Raw genomic sequence first — 18,078 nt, 5'->3', positions numbered from 1 at the left:
AAAGCTAGAGATATAGAAAGTTTGAGAGAATAAGGAAGATGGGACAGAGTGATTTGTTACATTTTTCCTAATGAGGAGTTCACATATAAAGTTGTTATAGTTTTATTAGCTTGAAGACAATCTTTGCAAAATGAAGCATTTCCTCACAACTTTGCTTTTTACAGGCATTAGGGCTGCTTTTATGTAACAGCCATTTCTGTAAAATCACTTTGTCAAAACATTACACGTCATGGGCTCTCTTCCTTCTTACACACAAAAGTTTACATCAAGTCAATACACAGAAACTTCCTTGCCTATCTCTATAGTCACCATACTGTACTTGCCGTTTCCTACAAACAAGCACTACTGTGCTTGTTATGTAATCTGCGGGTTATCTGTCACTAAAATAATCTTTCATCCAGCAGCAGCAAGGCCAGTTAAAGATGGAGAAGTTTATGTCACAAGAATCACTGTGCACACCCCTGCTGGTTGCATTTTTCCCCTATTGAATTGTTAACAAAATGTCTGAAACAGCTTCACTCAGTTTACATTGTATCAAATCATCAATAATGCATAGCAGCTGTACCAACTGCAGCTCTCTACTTCTTAATGTTTTTTTTTTTTAAAAAGAGTATGTTAGTAACTAGCTATAAGTAGCAGCCAGTTACTGGCAAGAGAGGCTAAAGTAGTTCTTAGAGGAACTGACCGATCATAAAGTGCATCTTTAAAAGTGTTAAACAAAAACTTCCTTCTCCGTTTCTTTTATCCTTTAGCAATGCCACAGACATGTTTGCTGTAAACCATAAAACTCACCCACTGACAATTAAAACTGTAACCAGCTGCAAGGTGGAACATGCCGTGAGCTGCTGATGGAGAGTCTTTGAGCGTGAACGTTCACGAGTCTCACCGCAGATCTACTAATAAAGTTTAACCCTCGCCCTATTTTTGTAGGGGATCATTTCAGAGTTCACAGGTAGTCAAATAGTAGAATTGAGGGCAAGTAAATTCCCACAAGAGGGTTGGAACAAACTACAAGGGTGAGAAGGAAGTCATATACCTTTAAAATCCCACTTACCATCAAAAGCAGTAGTAAAATAGGACCCCCTGGAGTACCGTGCACCACATACAAACAGAAAAATAACTACACCTCAATACATTACTTTCTACAATTAAAATTGCTTCCAATTTTTTAAAGCAATTGTACAAGGGTAAGTGTAGACTCTAGCTCCAGCTAGTCAATGGAACTGACCTCTACCCAAAGAGGCTACAAAAATTGTGGCAGCTGACGTGTAGTCAGCAGTTTACAGTTTACATATGTTTACATATACATATACAATCTCCTCCATCAGTTACAAGTATTCTTAATGTTCATTCTACTTGTCTAAGCAAATAGATCCAAAAGACTTTTCGACTTACTGTTCATGGAAGTCCAGCATTGGTGGCTCAAACCGGAGAGGTCGACAATTTCCCCGATACAGGGATACACTGCAAGAAAAATTAAAGTGTTGTCAGTGATAATGTTTTGCTCTCTTCTCATCTCAAATCATCCCTTCTTAGTGAAAGGATCATTAATACTAACAACACAATAACTAATTCAAAAGAAGAAACAGCTTGACAAACTTGTACATTCAGAATACTCTAATTTTACTAGACACTGATACGATTATATGATGCCTCCATGAAAGATTATACATAAGTACAAATCTTGGAAGTGGATATAATTAAAATGTTAGCCATCATTGTACAGAGGAAAACAAAGCCAAACAATAATCTAAATAATAGATTTATATCACCTTTCAGAGCAAAATCCAGATGTACTGCATAGAAAATACAACCAAGCCATTTATATACACACATCATGAGTTTCTCTGGCTACAGCTATCCTAGTAAATTAAATGATCTTGCAGCTATTCACTGGTATTGAGAATATGAAAGAAAATAGCCCATGCCTACACTACTAAAACTTTTTAATCTCCAAAAGACAGTGACTTCACTCTGAAAACTGTCATTGGTTTGTACTAAGTCCCCCTGAGAATTGTTTGGGAGTGCTAATAGGCAAAGGCTAAAATTCAGACACCACTCAAGCAATTCAACAGTAAAGACTACAGATTCTCTGGAAACACTGCCTTGCATTGTTTATTTTACCACTACGGTTACAACATATAGATACAAAACAAAACAACATATAGATACAACATACAAAATCAACAACATAGAGCATAAGTTACAAGAAAGTACAGAGTAGTTTCATTGACAGAAACATTTTTGTAGTCAGAATGAAGTGACTGTGACCACACCTAACCGTCTCTGTAGTTCCGTAATATTTTATTTTGAATTGAGTATAATTCAAAATATACAATGTACATACAACAAGGTGGCAATAGTGAAAAGTTAAACAGAAAATGCAAAACAATGGCTCAAGATCAATGGTGCTTGAACTGTCAAGAGAATGCAGGAAAGAAAACAGGCTTGAAACCAGAAAACTCTGGATCTGGGCAGTGAGTTTAGAAAGCAGTATGTAGGACGAAGGAGGAGTTTGTACGACCTGCACTTGAAAAGACAAAGGGAAATTTTGAAAACAATGAGGCTATTGGTTTGACTACAAGTAATTTCAGATCTTAGGACTCATTATCTGATCAAACTACTGTGGCCTAATGATGCAAAACACTGACCTACATAAATTCTTTCCACCATGATCTCAAGTTTTTTCTCAAACACTGCATGATCTAAAACTTATGCTGCATCAAGGATTATGAAGCCTTCCAAAGCTGACCCAAGACCAGCATGAAAATGTGCATCTAGTACAAACTCTATGTTGTAAACTAGGACAAGTCTGATTGAGAATTATAGCTATATGTCTACATCCAGTTCAGGTGAGACTTACACTACCAGTCAACTGGCAGTGCACACAGCCATGAGTAATCCTCAGGATTCAGAACCTGCTACTTGAAGAAACAAGCTTTAGACTGCTTATACTTTTAAAATCCTTTTTCTTTAAATGCTTTTGTTCCTGGTATAAGGTAGCACTCCTGTTTCAAAGCTTTGTTTTCTGCCTGTGCCTCAACAGGCAGACTCCCAAAGGCAGAGCTGTAACCAGCACCCTGGCTAAGTGGAGCAGCTCCACAAACACAGCCAGGGCGGCAGAACTCCACAACTGCACCTCAGCTGAGTGAAAAGCCAGGAGGTGCAGGGTGCCTGCGGCCGGCCTCACAGCAGCTGAGGCCTGAAGAACTCCTTCATGCAACTGGAATAATCTAACTCCTTTCAGCGTACTTCCACAAAAACTAATTAATGATCAAATTTGCATGCGTTTCCGTACTCGAGAACCATTTCCACAGGGACGCTATCTATAGAAGCTAAAATCCCTAAATGGGGTACAAAATCTTAACTAATAGCCTAGGACTGCGCAATGATAATGGCACAACAAACCAACAGCATGTTTTCTAAAAATAGCGATAAGTCTTAACGACTCACAATAGTACTCCACAGTTCAGTCTTCACACTTAAGTATAATATACATGGAATAGGGAGCTCCATGATTTACAGCTCTCTAAGTAAGGATGTTGAAGCACAACATAGGCTGTATTTTCAAAATAGCCTAATGAATCTTGTCAAAGTTCAGAGAAAGATCATTATTTCAAATGCCTCAAAAATATAGTTAAGTGTCATTTCACCTAACTTGAACAGTCACTTGAACACAACTCTCCACACACTTGCCAAGTTTCAGCATCCATCTCCCAGAATGTATGGCCAAATCCTGGGTAGCCCTTTAGACAATACAGATTTTTTAAATGGCTGAAGCTTGGTAAAGGCTGTCTCGTTATAATGAATGCCCATTAGTATAATTAAAGTAACAACTGCAGTAAGGGTCAAATGGGAAAAAGCAATAATGGAATTCCCAACTTTGCCTACTGAAAGGCCCAACATGAGCTAGCTTGCACCAGACTTGCAAAAGGATGATAAGGTCTGCTCTGCTGGGCACTTGCTCACTGAAAGCTGGATAAACCCACTGGTAGGGCAACTTTACAGCATAATCACGTTTAAGGTAATTACTGTGTATGCATATAGAGCTATAGCTCTGAGTCTTATATCAGAATTTAAGCATTTTTATTTCCCTACCACTTCAAGGCTTTTAACCTTCAAAGTCAAGAAGAACATGAAAAGAGAAAGATGCAACTGAAAGAGAAGACTATCAAAGTCTGCCAACCAGCTCCAGCAGATAAAAGATTAGTCCCAAGTCCTCTGAACTTATAAAGCTTCAGGAATGACTAGGTCAATGCTCCTTCCCTATTCCAAGGGTTCTGATTTTAAAAGCGAGTCTTGAGAATGAACCACACACAGTTCCAGACACAATTATTTCCCTCTCTACCACTTACTCTGTCACCAATGTAAGAGGGCATTTCCCTCAACTGCTAGAACTATTTTACTGCTACTATCAAAAGCAACTTGCTACCAAACATGATTCACAGAAGCACAACATTATGTCCATAAAAGCTTAATCACAGATAAAGTTATAAAGACACCTGAAATACCAATGCTTGGAAAGATCACAGGCAATACGGATGTCTATGTGTGCTGAGACATGATGGCCTACTACCTAGAGACATTCTACAGCACTTAAGATATTTCGCAATAAGGCACTGATATTTTGAATTATCACTGGACCTCTCTGCATTTGGAGATGACTAAAACACTTGCCAAATATAGGGGTTCAAGATTTCTGCAAAGCTAGGCAGTATCACTCTCTGTATCCTCACTTTATCTTTCATAGGTATGTAAGATGATTTTAGAAATATGGTTTTTGAACTTAATCACAGTGAGAAAATTAATTCCCAGGAGCTAAAGAACTGCCATTAAACATTTGACCATTTAGAGAAGTGGCTACTGCCACTTGTCTATCAAGTAAATGTAGATGAGTAAGACTACTAGCAACAAAGGTTTTTTAAAAACTCCGCCCAGCTAGTGATTGGCTCAGTTATGCCAACCTTTTATCAAGGTATCAAAGGTTAAACTTCAAAGTCAATACTGCATGAGGGATTGAGGTGCAGTAGAATACAAGGAGACGCTTGAATAAATTTAAGACACACTGAAATTCAACCATGGGCAAGAACAAAACAAATATTAAATGGCTACTTCCAATTAGTGTTTAAAAGCAAATCAAAGTACTGAATAAATTGTCTAGATAGGGAAAAATAACCGCAAACTATACTAAGAAGGAGGTATTAAAATCATTAATAAGGACAACAAAAGATAAGTTATCTAGAGAACTTAAGAACACATGGACAAGAAATTCAGTTGCAATTTTTAGCAACTCTATTGATAAACCACCTAGAAGGAAAATACTTGAAAAAAGATGAATGAAAAAGCAGTAACACAGATAACAAATGAGTATTTACTCTGCAATATGGCATTGAAATTATAATGGAAATCTTTATCACATTGTGACTGAAACCCAAATAGACCAGGGCTCTGAAATGCAACGGGCAAAAATATAGGCAAACTAGAAAAATTTTCAGATCTGTAAACCAGTGTTTTACTAGAATACGATCTAGAACATGGAAAATTTGAACCGGGAAAACAATCTTCTGAGATGAGACATTAAAAGCTTGAAAACAAATGCCCTCATCCATGCCTAATCCATGACCTCAGTCTCATTCACCACCAAATTCAGTTGTTTCCTGAGTATAAAAAGAAACTGAACACAATCGCTAGGTTCTAGTAAAGACATTTTCTTTTTACCATTGAAATTCAACTCTATGTCCAATTCCTACCTCTTAAGAGCTGCACTATTGCTGCAGATATCCCTGCTTAACATCATCTTCCTTCTGCCTTCCATAGCTGCACTCCATAAACCTCCCCAGAAGGGTTTACCTCCCCTGGAGTATTTACCTTGTCAGTGATACTTTCTGCTCTCCTACCAAGATGTAGTCATTTTAACATAACATACAATACTCTGAAGAAACAAAATGGGTAACTTCTATCTCACACATGTAAACATTTGTTATTTTAAGACTTGAACAAGACAAATAGAAATAAAAGAGATCTTGCCTTAGTTAAGAACACATTTGGGTGCAATTTGTTTGCTACAGTTAAACTTGCAAACATCCCATAATAGAGAACTTGACCAGAGGCACAGTTTTACCTGAGTGGATTACAGCTTCAGCAAGTTACAGTTCTTGTTTTTGCTAATACATTTTGCAAAAATATGCTGCATCCATCTTCAAAAATTTTGGCCAGAACAAATGTATCAATATAGCATCCACTTGTACCATCCAGCTTTCTGCATACAAAGTTAGTTTTTGTAAGAGGTCATATCCCTATATGAAATAATAGAATAAATAGAATAAGTAACAGAACTTGATGTTCTCTAACTCCTGTAATGCCTATTTATGTAGAATCATTATGTCACGGACCAACAAAACACAAGTTATTTTTGTCAGCTCCAGTGAGATTAAACACTGAAACAATGGTGTATAAACTGTGGAGTGTAGAAGGCTACAGTAAACAGTGTACCCCTGGCTCACAGGATCTTATTAGTCCACAGAAATTAAAAAGAACCATTTCTGTCTTCAGCTATACAGAGGTCAGTGAGAGACTGAACACTGAGAGGAGCCTAAGTCCAAACATCTGGTTCTCACTGCTGTGCTTTCTTCTAAAGAGACACGACTTGGGACTCACAAAAGAATGTTCTGATTTCCCCACCTCAAAAAAAAAAAAAAAAAAAAAAAAAAAAAAAAAGTTATAGCAGAGCTGAAAAAGGTCTAAAGATGATGACAAGTTTGGAATATCTTTTATATGGAAATTAAAGGGGGGTTCTTTTCTTTTGGACAACAAAACAAAGCCAGAGATATAGTGATGAATATCATATGAATCTCACATTATGTTCTTATATACAATTAATAGGCTTAGGATGAATACATAAAAACAGAGTTGGAAGTATCCCACTTTGTGTTTTGTGGAACTTGGTGCTTCCCTATGGCCCCTCATGATGGCCATATTCTTGCACTGAGTTTCTGTTGGCATAAAGAAATAAACCAAAACATTTTAAGGACTTCAGACAGAGTGATGCACTAGGCAATATATATGGAACTTAATTTTATAATATCTCTTTTTCAAAAAAGGTTTCCCTAACAAGTCAGCTAAATAGCGGAACCACTAACTCTGTAAGCTGAGCTATCAGAAAGGAAATATTTCAATTGCTACAGAAGGTCCAGCTGAGAATAGTTAATACTGCTGACAAAATTAAGATGGCAAACAGTTTGCCAAATTCTCTTTGAATTCTTTATTCTGAAGCATTAAAACAAACAAACAAACAAAAAACACTAGCAGTTACCTTTCAGAGATGTAAGCATGATTCTCTATGCAAAGAGTTAGCCAACTGAAAAAGTGAGATTTCTCAAGCCACTCTATCACCTAATCTCATCTTCAGTCTTCTATAAGCACAAATCAAGGCAGAACACTTAAGATCACATTTCTAAAACAGAAAGTTCACAGTTGCATTCTTTTTCCCTGCTTTCCAATTTTTAAAAATATTACAGCTTGGATTTTTGGTTAACCTGTTGAAGCAACAGTGAAGAGCTACTATTGTAGATGTTTTTATCTATTAGAAGAATCTATGAAACACCTCTATTAGTTTTAAAGTCACTGACCTTACAAAGAGCTTGTAGCAAGCAATTACAGAGGGGAATCATACTGATGATTAGTGAAATCTAGGCAGTTTGAAATAACTAAATTGACTTAAAATGGTTGTAGATATGATAAAACCACCCTAGAAGCATGAAGAACCCACAGACTAAATTTTATTTATCAGGCATGAGATATAAGCAAATGCTCCTTGTCTCAGAGTAAAGATCAATGCCTACAGAGTAAACTACATACAATTTTATCCTAATTATTTCTAAATTACTACACTTTTTAAAGAGAAACCCTACAGTAAGGTGAAATACCAGTACTAACAGTCTACATGAGCCACTCAGAACAGTTGCTACAGATTAATTATACTGCTGTGTGACCTACTTGATTATATTCTTCTGAAAGTATTTAGAATCACCTTATTTTTCAAAATACAAGAGGACTTCAACAATGAAAAGATTCTTTTACTGCTATGTAAAATTTGAGTCCAGTACAGAGAAATGAGCAGAGATTCACACAAACAATTTAAGGTAACAAAATGGGGAAAAACCCTAGTAAACAAATGATGAGAAATGTAACAACTTAAATTTGATCATTACAAAATTATTCTTATTTTATCTTGACAACAGTGATAGGTATTTGCATACTTAACCTATGTTTGAGTAGCCAGGAAAATGAAATGTAAGCAGTTCTATAAGGGTAATATCTAACAGATCTTACATGTAGCAATTCACTCTCACATGACAGTACAGTTATACAAAGTGAAGTACAGTACGTATAAGTGGTTAAAAGAGAAATCAGCACTGAATACATATTTGGAAGTGATTATTTCTGGGAACAATCTAGTGAACATTCTACTGCTGTTTGCTTAATCCAGCACAACAGGCAAGCAGAAAGAAATGAGTCTATTAACAGCATTATGTGAAAAGTTTAAGTTCAGAGACTCAGTGGATCAAAAATAAGTGGGCAGAGGTCCCAAAAGAAAGAGAGAAGGCACAATTCACTGGGGAAATGGAAAGAAACATTCAGGGAAGATACAGCAACAAGAAGTTTTAGGTAGAACGACAATGCTAAAGCTTTTTTTTTTTTAAAAAAAAAAAAAAAAACACAAATGAGAATCTAGTATAATACAATTTGACAAAATTCATGTTAGTATAACACACAAATTGCCTCAAGCTTCATTTAAAAGTATTTAGTATAATTGCCTTATTTCAATGCATATTAACTCATCTTTTACATTATTGTGATAAAGATGACATAAATTAATTTATTTTAAACTTATTTGAAGTGGAAAACCTGCCACATCCTCATAAGATTCTTCAACATCTTCACGTTCTCTCTCTCTGTCTCTCTCTCTTCCCCCCTCTCCAAATTCCAAGTATGCTTAGATATTTAATATACTAGGTAAGCCAAAGTTTGTAAAACTTCCACACAACTCAGGGAATTAACATGACAAGATGTTAATTGTCAGTGCCATATCAGAAAGTACAAAAGGCTGGTGGTAAGTGATGCACACACGATTGAGGCTTTTTAGAAGTAAAATTTAAAAAGTTGCTCTTTCTTTCTCAAAAATTTTTCAAAACTTGTTACCAACAGAGGCCCTTAGCTCACAATTAGGCACCTAGATACAGACCAAAATACGAACTTTGCCTATTATCTTCTGAATGAAAAAGAACTCTTTTTACTAGGCTTCCTGAAAGTAGGCATCCAACATAAGGAAGAAAATGAGAATAGCCTGTGAAAAATCTATCTACATTTACTTAGAAAACCTGTGTTTTACATCCCAATTAGTTGAATACTATTGTGCGATAAGAAGTATGTGTCATTACTGATATTCAGTGCCATCTATTCAATGCAGATGAATATTTCAGGAATCTTAAGAAAAAAGATATTAGAGATTAGGGAGAAAAGGGCTCATTTCTGCTTCTCAAACACCATACATGCAAAGCTCTTCAATAACAGATTAAGTTTTCTTTCTAAGAGAGAAAAAAAAGGAATACATCTAAAGTAACATCATAAAGTTGTTTTTCTAGAGGTACCCCAAAATTTTTGAAGCAGACAAAAAACACAAAAGCAGCCTTCTCTCAACAGAATTTTAGTAAGATGATTAAAAAACCTCTAAGTAGAATCTCCGTTTATTCCATCCCTATTTTCGCAGAATTACATACTGCAGTGTACATTAAACCGAATTAAGCAATTCAGCCTCCTCGAGTCTTTAATTGCTTGCCCATATGCTAAGTGTTTTAGTTGTCCAAATCTTCTTGACATTCAAAATATAATTCCTCACATGATAACAGTAGGCTTTTTTTTTTTAAATAATGCAACACAGTGGAGCTTGTTATTAGCATGAATAATCCTATCAAACATGAAAAATTTACCTGAATCACTTCATACGGATAAAAGGTTGTCCTTCCTCACGTGTTCTACATACATAAACTGACGTTTCCTAGCAGCAGTATTTCTATACATAACAAATAATAGTTTAAATATTGACACAACTTGATTTAACTTTTTACCTTAAATTTCTTCATAGGATACAAATAGTTGAAAGATTACAGGATTTGTATTTTGTGTTTTGTTTACACTAAAACTTTTACAATTATGTTAATGGAAAAAGTATCACTGAAATCCCAAATAGGATGGCTATATAAAACTTTTACAAAATCGTGCTTACCTTTTCTGTTGATATGAACTGAGGCCAATTGTTGTCTCAGTCTGTAAAAGAAAAAATAAACACCTTAAATTGAAGAGATTGACAACATTATCCTTCCTGCAGGTGGAAAAATCCTCAACAACTAATAAATGAGTAGATCAGATTTTCAAAGACAAAAGGACAGGTTATGATCTGGAACAGAAAATACAGATCAGCTTTTCCCAATTAGTTACTTCAAGAAATGAAGCCATCACCTTGTCTTTTCAAGTCAAAGACTGGTCCTGGACAAGAACTGTGGTCAATTCCAGTAGTAGGAACTGCTATGTAGTGTAAGGCAAGTAGCTAAAAGATTGACAGAAGGAAAAAACTCCTGGAAAGTGTAACAATGTAAGGAGCAAAAGAAAGAGCTAGTATAGATGTAAGAAATATTACAAAGGAAAGCATATAAGCCAAATAACAGTCAAGGAAACATCTCACTTATATAACTCAATCTAGAAAACAGAACATTATAATCTCTATTTAATTAAGAAACTTCCATCTCTTTCCTTGCTAATGATTATCTAGCCTCTATTATTCACACCTTTACTGCCACTCTGCTGGACATTACGCTTAAGGATCTGAAAACAAGGAGGTTACAAGGTCGAGGAAATTCCAATTACTTTAAAAGGTTATGAAATGTTCTCTTAGTATAGCTAATATTACATCTTCTTAAACGTTTTTAAATTCACAAAGTATTTTGGAATCAAATTCAAGATTCCAGTTCTTTTCTTAAAGGAATTTTATGGCCAAGATCTAGAATATTTGTCTTTTGGGAGTGGAAAGAAAACTTACAGGTCTGTGATAAAGTCCATTGCTCACACCTTTACTTATCCGACACAGTTCATCTCTAGTATAATGGTGAATTTTGTTTGTAAGAGAGATTGTAATTTTTCATATTTAATTTCAGAAATAAAACCAACTCCCTTGCCTGGGCACTTCAGTGATTTCTATTTCAGCTGCTAATTATACTTTCTGGCCTAGTCCTCTCTAAAATAAATGTATTTCTTTCTACTTAAAAAAAAAAAAAAAAAAAAAAAAAAAGCATGCACAGAAAGAACAAACAACGAACTCCACGTGCAAAAATTTCTCCAGCAACAGTACCTATATTTTGCTTTTTGGAGATACTACTTTGAATTTTTAGAGTTGCTACTATTAAACTATTCAGTCCATAAATATGTTTGTCAGGAATATGTTCAATTCAAGGCAGGAACCATTTCTGGACTGTAAACCTAAACAGTATTTCAGATCCAAAAACAAATTAGATTCATTGACACTGTCATTTTTATATGACTGAAGTCAGAAGTTTATTATGCAAAAAAAATGATTACAACAGAATTTGTCTGTTTGTAATTGCTGATTTGTTTGCAATTTTACAAGACTAAGCAGAGCATCAATTAGCTTGTTTGTTTTAAAACCTCCAAAATAGAGCCAGATTGCCTTGCTAAGCTAGGGGAGGAAAAAGGGGGCATGTTTCAAAACAAACTGTGTTTTGGTGTGAAGTACACCACAATCAGTGCAATTTTTCCTCACTAGATGGAATGCTAAGGGCCTAAGTAAATTATATTGACAATTTTATAATAATTTAAAAATGAACAAGTCAAGGAGTTTTCATTTAAACATATATTGCATATACTTTATTTTTTTACTCAGATTAGAAAGAGAGAAAAAAAACTTTCCTGTTTTCAGCTGCTACCAATCAATTTCTCAACTTAAACAGTAAATTAATAGGTAGAGAACCAAATAAAAAAATGAATCAGTTGAAATTACTTCCCTTGCACCTTGTGCTGTCAAAAGTTAGTTTAACACTTCAAGCAAGCACTTGTTCCAAACATCAAGCCAATTATTTCCTCTGGTTCATGCTGGAATGATTTTATAAGCTTTTTGCAAAAAGTACATACTGTTTGAATATTTTAAGAAGTGATCATAATAAGCTTTAGACAGTTACTTAAAAATTACATTTATATATATATTTTTTCACCAACTTTTCTATCATAAAGCTGACAACCACTAATCACCGTTTGCCTTCCCCAAAAGATAACCGACTTTGAACAATGCAACTATTGCCCACACTCTCTAAAAACACCTCTGACTACACCTGCCTCTGTGAGCTCTGCAAGCTCTGAGAAATGCTCCACAACCTACTAATGCATGGCTAGACACAGACCATTTCTTGTTTACAGGAACAGAGAGCCCAAACTTGACTGGAGCTGAGAAGGCAGGCGGATTTCCCCAAAGTCAGCTACTGTTGATGGAAGGTGACAGACAAGCTGCTCAAGTAAGGCTCAGCATCCTCTGAGCTTTTTGCACATCTCTTTTTTTTTTGTGTGTGTGTGTGTGTATATATTATATATATATATATATAATATATACACACACACACACTTATTTACACTTTCTGTGTGTGTATATATATGTATATACATATATACACACACACACTTTTTTTATATATTTATATATAGACACACACACAAACACATATAGCGAATGGTACACTCCAACTGTTGATGGGACGAGGTTTTGGATCCAAAGACACTCAACCATTAATGCAGATGCATCCCCAAATCACCTAAATCCACTTTGAGTGTTTCCTCCCTCAGTTGAAACCATCTGCTATCCCTCCTTACTAAGCAGCTGTGCATCTCTCTCTTCTCTACTCCAGCATAAGCACATGTATAGCCACTCTTTTCCCGGTTTTGCCTGTTTTGCCCATGCTATGTATTCATCAAACTGATTTTCCTGACTACTAGGCAGAAACAACAAAAAATTGCTGTGAAATGCTGTTATAAAAAAATATCTACAACAAAATTTCATACATAGCAGTAAAGTTAACAGACGTTTAAAGCACTCTGTATTCCTTACCACATTCCTCAAAAGTGTATTATTCTATAATTAAAATCAACCTTCCTTTCGGTAATTGATTTCTCTTTAGAATCATAACTTCCACAAAAGCATGTTATTCAACTGCTAACAGCTACTTGACAGTCAGATGATGGGGATCTTAAAGAAAAGCACTTGAAATAGTTGTTCCCAACACTGTTGCGTCCTTGCCCATTAGTTCTGGCTCTAAACAAGACAGCAGGTTTGTCGTCTACAGCCTTAAGCACTGTAACTGTCAGTCAAGACCCCTAATATCAGTTTCAGTCTAAGATCTCACCCAGGCCAATTTTTAGACAGAAGCCAGCAGAGACTAGATTTAACTCTAGAAAATGAATGCACATCATTTAACAATACCTGTTGAATTACCACATAACTACAGCTGTAATTAATTTTGGGGAGCTACATTCTGTGACTTATCTTACATTTCAGACTTAGACATCCTATCAAGATGATTTGTGTTTTTAAACATTATATACAGATTGACTAATACATTTGCAGCAAAAACATGACTTCAGACCACAGGAGGGATAATCTGAATGTATTTCATTCAAGTTCTAAATAAGAAAACAAAATTCAAAATTAATGCTTATAAAGAAAAGCCTGCTTCTTGCCTACAGAGTTCTGTTAAATATAAGCAAAATGATGAACACCAATGACTTTTAAAAAAAAAAAAAAAATCAGGGTCAATCAAGAGCAAAAGAAACAGCATACCATCTTCAACAGCTCATCAGCTTAACTGTAGCATCATGGAACTAAACCAAAAATAAATCTGATGTGGCAGTTTCTATAATTACCACTCATTTTTATTATACGTCAATCTTCAGAGACATGCAGTAAACACAACATGCAAATGGGGTTCAGCTACATGTTTTAAATTATTTCTATGGATCTTCAAATAAAATTGGACTTACTGTATTGCAGTCCGGCATGCTCCTGTGCGACTCTACCCCCTTCCACCAGCTGTCAAACATAACTGACAAGAACTAAGTGTGTGCTGGTTATTCCTTCCCAACTCACTATTTAAAGTGCAAGCTTTGTTGCATACTGCTGGCTTATCAGCACTGCAATACTACAGAGAAATCTAAATTAAGCTACTTAATAAATACAACTTACTTTTTTCTCCTGTAAAGGATACATCTCTAATAGAACAGCATTACCAAAATACAGTTTATAGAAAAAATTATTAAGCCTTACCTGCACAGGATAAGTATTAGAAACAAAAATACTACCTTGCAATAGGAAGTTTACCACAGATCAGGAAGAAAGTTGCACACAAACATATTAAAATTTCAAGAGACATAATACACTAAGTTACAGGGAAAAAAAAAAAAAAAAGAAAGAAAACTTTCAGGTGGACCAATCCGTTGATCAAGCTCACTGCCTAACAACAACAAAAAAACAAGGCCAGCATAAAAGAAGCAGTAAAAGTGTACAACTGAGGGAGACAAAGCAGGAGAAGGAAAGGTCACTACTTTCACCAGTACTGTGGGTTTATAATCCTCTCATCTAAAAGCCTATGTTCAAGTCTTGGAAACAGATTTCCAACACTTGTTTTATTGTTGGTGTATAAGGATAGCATATGCATTTAGGCAGTTGCTAACAGTCGTGTACCTTAAGTTTTCTCTAAATAACCTTAGAAGGATTAAACTATAAATCACTGGGCTTTTAGAATAGAGATCCTCAGAAAACTTTCAAACAAGTGAGAAAATTTAAAGGCATTCAGCACTGTTTTCAAGATTGGTCTTGAATTTGAACAGCAATTCTATCTCCATAGCAAGTCAGCAGCAATCAAATCTCCATAGCCTTACACCTCCCAGAAATACTTTCAAATAGAAAATATGCACAGGAAAGCACACCCTACAGGCTCCATAGCAATTCTGGAACTATACCAGGCAACTCACTTAGACATACAGAGAATCAAAAAACTAAACCTTTTAGTCTGAAGGCTGCCTCTAAAGACGTAGCCATGCTTTTTAAAACTTTAGCCAAAAAAAAAAAAAAAAAAAACACAAAACCAAACAAAACAACCTTCCTTTTAATAGCTCACCAGTTTGTTATCATATCTATTCTTCAGCTCTCGGAAAAAGGTCATGTTACCTAGAGATACATTCAGTTATCTAAACATAGGCATCTGCTGCTACTTGAGATGGATGTCCTAGGGCAACCTGCCTGGTCTCCAGCTGACAGCCCAGAAGGGTGCATCATTGCTCCTATGCCATGTGCAGTAACTGCCAGCAACATGCAGATGTCCTGGACACCCTAGGGCATCTCAAATAGCACTGGTTACCTATGTTACCTAGGCAACTGAGTTAAAGCCCTAATGCCTAAAACAAGACTTGAGAGGAAAAAGAAAATAAGGATAAAACCTCTTAAATGGCCAATTCCTAATTTCTTTTCAGCATGAGGTTTCTGGACACCATGGCAGGCTTTCTTTAAGGCTATCAAAACTTTCACTAATCAAAGTGTTCCGTATTGCTGCACAACAGTATTCACTAATTTAAAGTCACTCTTCCAGTTTTAATTTTCTAGAGACATTTTATATATTTTATAGGAAGGCAGGTTCCTACTTGTACAAAAGCTGTTTACTGCTTACAACTACAGAATAGATATGTAGATGACAACTTAAGTCTTCATTGCTACATTCATGACCTCTATGCTAATAAGTAGGATAATTAAAAGAAACATAATTAATGATGAATGCCTTGCTTCAGGTAATAAAAAAATGAATGTTATAATCTGTGAGGTAGCTGAAAATGAATTGAGAATGAGTCATTCTTGCCATGCTCTTTCATGATCTAAACTCACACAAGGAAAGAAAAACATCAGTTGACTTTAGCTGATGCAACACATGCTATTGACATTGGCTCTGCAACAGTCACTTACTCCTGGGTATCAATTAATTATTTTCAAATCGAAGCCTGGGGATGGCAATTCTTCCCTTTGTTTTTCTTTTTTCTTTTTTTTCCCCTTTTCCTTTTTTTTCTTTTTGTTTTTTTTTTCCTTTTTTCTTAAAAGGAGCAGAAGTTCAGCTGCCCAGAAGTGAAGGTGATGGTGATGAACTGAGATGATTTTTATTCATTTATCAAATCAAGTATGTTGAAAGGGACCTTCAGAAGCCACCTAGTCCAACCCCCCGCTCTGAGCAGGTCCAGTTAGAGCACGCAGCTCAAACTTGGTGCCATCTCCAAAGAAAGACTCTCCAACTATGAGTAACCCAGTTCAGTGTTTGACCATCCTCATGTTAATTTTCTTTCCTTACATCAGCTTGGAATTCCCTGTAACTTGTGTCCAGAGCCTCTTGTTCTTCCACTGTGCATATTCAAAAGTCTGACCTGGTCAGCTCTACACTATCCTTCTCAGTAGTTAATTGTACAGCAATAAGATCTCCCTGTAAAGTCTTCTGTTCTAGAGGCTAACAAGTATCTCCTCAGGAGAATTGCTCCTGTCCCTGACCATCTTGGTAGTCCTCTGTTCAGCTTGCTCCTGTTTGCCAGGGCCTTCTTTGTAATGAGGAATCCAAAACCTGATGTAATATTCCAGATGCAGCCTCACAAGTGCTCAAAGGGGGCAAAAAAATCACTGTCCTCAGTCTGCTGACTCCAAACCTGTTGATATAGATCAGTAGGCAGCTGGTCGTCTTTGTTGCAAGGATACACTACTGATTTATGTTCAGCTCGTCGCCCACTAGGACTCCCAAGTATTTTTTTTTTTTTGGCAGTGCTGCTTTCTAGCCAGTCACTGTCCAGCCTTTCCTGTTGCATAGGGTGATTTTGCCCCAGCTGCAGGACTTGCATTTGCCCTGGCTGAACATCATGAGGTTCCTGTAAGCCTGCCAAGGTCCCTCCAAACAGTAGCCCTGCCTTCCAGTGTGTCCACCCAATTTAGTAGCATCCAGACTTACCAAGCATGCTCCTATCCCATCATTGAGATTGTTAATGAAGACAAACAATATTGTCCTCAGTATTGATTCCTGAGGGATGCCACGGTTAACAGATTGCCAGCTGAACTTTGTACTGTCAATCATCACCTTTACAGTTCAATGGTCAAGCCAATTTTCCACCTACTTTATTGTCCACTTACGTAGCCCATATCTTAGCAATTTGGCTATATGGGTACTAATGGAGATTGCATCAAAAACCTTTTAAAAGACAAACCTACAATATCAAAATTTGAGGTAATAAAAATGTATTTCAACTTTACATGATGAAAACATTATAACTGATTCATCATAATTGAATGATTGCAACTTCTGTAAGATATTTATCTTAAATTTAACACACCATATAAAGTGAAGCACAGAGCCTGAATAAAGTATTCGAACTCCTCCAGTTAGAGATCAGTGTGGTAGATTCCCATGCATGCAACACAGTCTTTCAGTGTTCAGCTTCATCACTGCAAGTCACGCTAAGGTTCTGTCTATTTGATGTTTAGGACAACTGTAACTCTGATTAGCAGCTTTTCATGTGACTACCAGAGTTCATACTACTTTAATAAAGTCATCAAATATGTATTAAGTAACCACACAGTTCTCTATTTTATTCTGCAAATGCAGTAAATATCAGTTAAAAAATGTCTAAGAGCTGGTCTGTAAAAAAGCATTTCATATACTTAAGATTACTGCAACAAGAGTAAGTATGCAACCCTGTCTAACATGCTCTAGGTGACCCTGCTGAGCAGGGAGGTTGGACTAGATGATCTCCAGAGGTCCCTTCCAACCTTACTAATTCTATGATTCTATGATAGTGTTTAAAGTATTCCATGTCAGACAACCTTAATAAAATTAAGAGTCTTGTTTTCCTTACTCTTTGCAGGAATAGGCTACTTTACCAATACCACTACAAAAGCAGAAACATTTTCCAAAAGCTTATTAGGAACGGAAGATCATTCACTCAGGA

The 18,078-nt window shown here is 36.0% G+C and overlaps 1 protein-coding gene across 2 annotated transcripts in view; it reads right to left on the bottom strand.

Annotated features, from left to right (window-relative positions):
- TMEM131 (transmembrane protein 131) overlaps nt 1-18,078 on the bottom strand; it is a 100,509-nt gene that overhangs the window by 60,440 nt on the left and 21,991 nt on the right. For both annotated transcript variants that reach the window (XM_062601576.1, XM_062601577.1), the window contains exons 3-4: nt 10,286-10,326; nt 1,396-1,464 (exon numbers count right to left, since the gene is read on the bottom strand). In XM_062601576.1, coding sequence (XP_062457560.1) covers nt 1,396-1,464; nt 10,286-10,326 — 110 coding nt within the window. The remainder of the gene's footprint in view (nt 1-1,395; nt 1,465-10,285; nt 10,327-18,078) is intronic.

This window comes from Rhea pennata, chromosome 1, assembly GCF_028389875.1.
Source record: "Rhea pennata isolate bPtePen1 chromosome 1, bPtePen1.pri, whole genome shotgun sequence".
In the NCBI taxonomy this organism is placed as follows: Eukaryota; Metazoa; Chordata; class Aves; order Rheiformes; family Rheidae; genus Rhea; species Rhea pennata.
The sequence above is the reverse complement of the archived record's forward strand: the minus strand, read 5'-3'. Positions and strand labels throughout refer to the sequence as shown.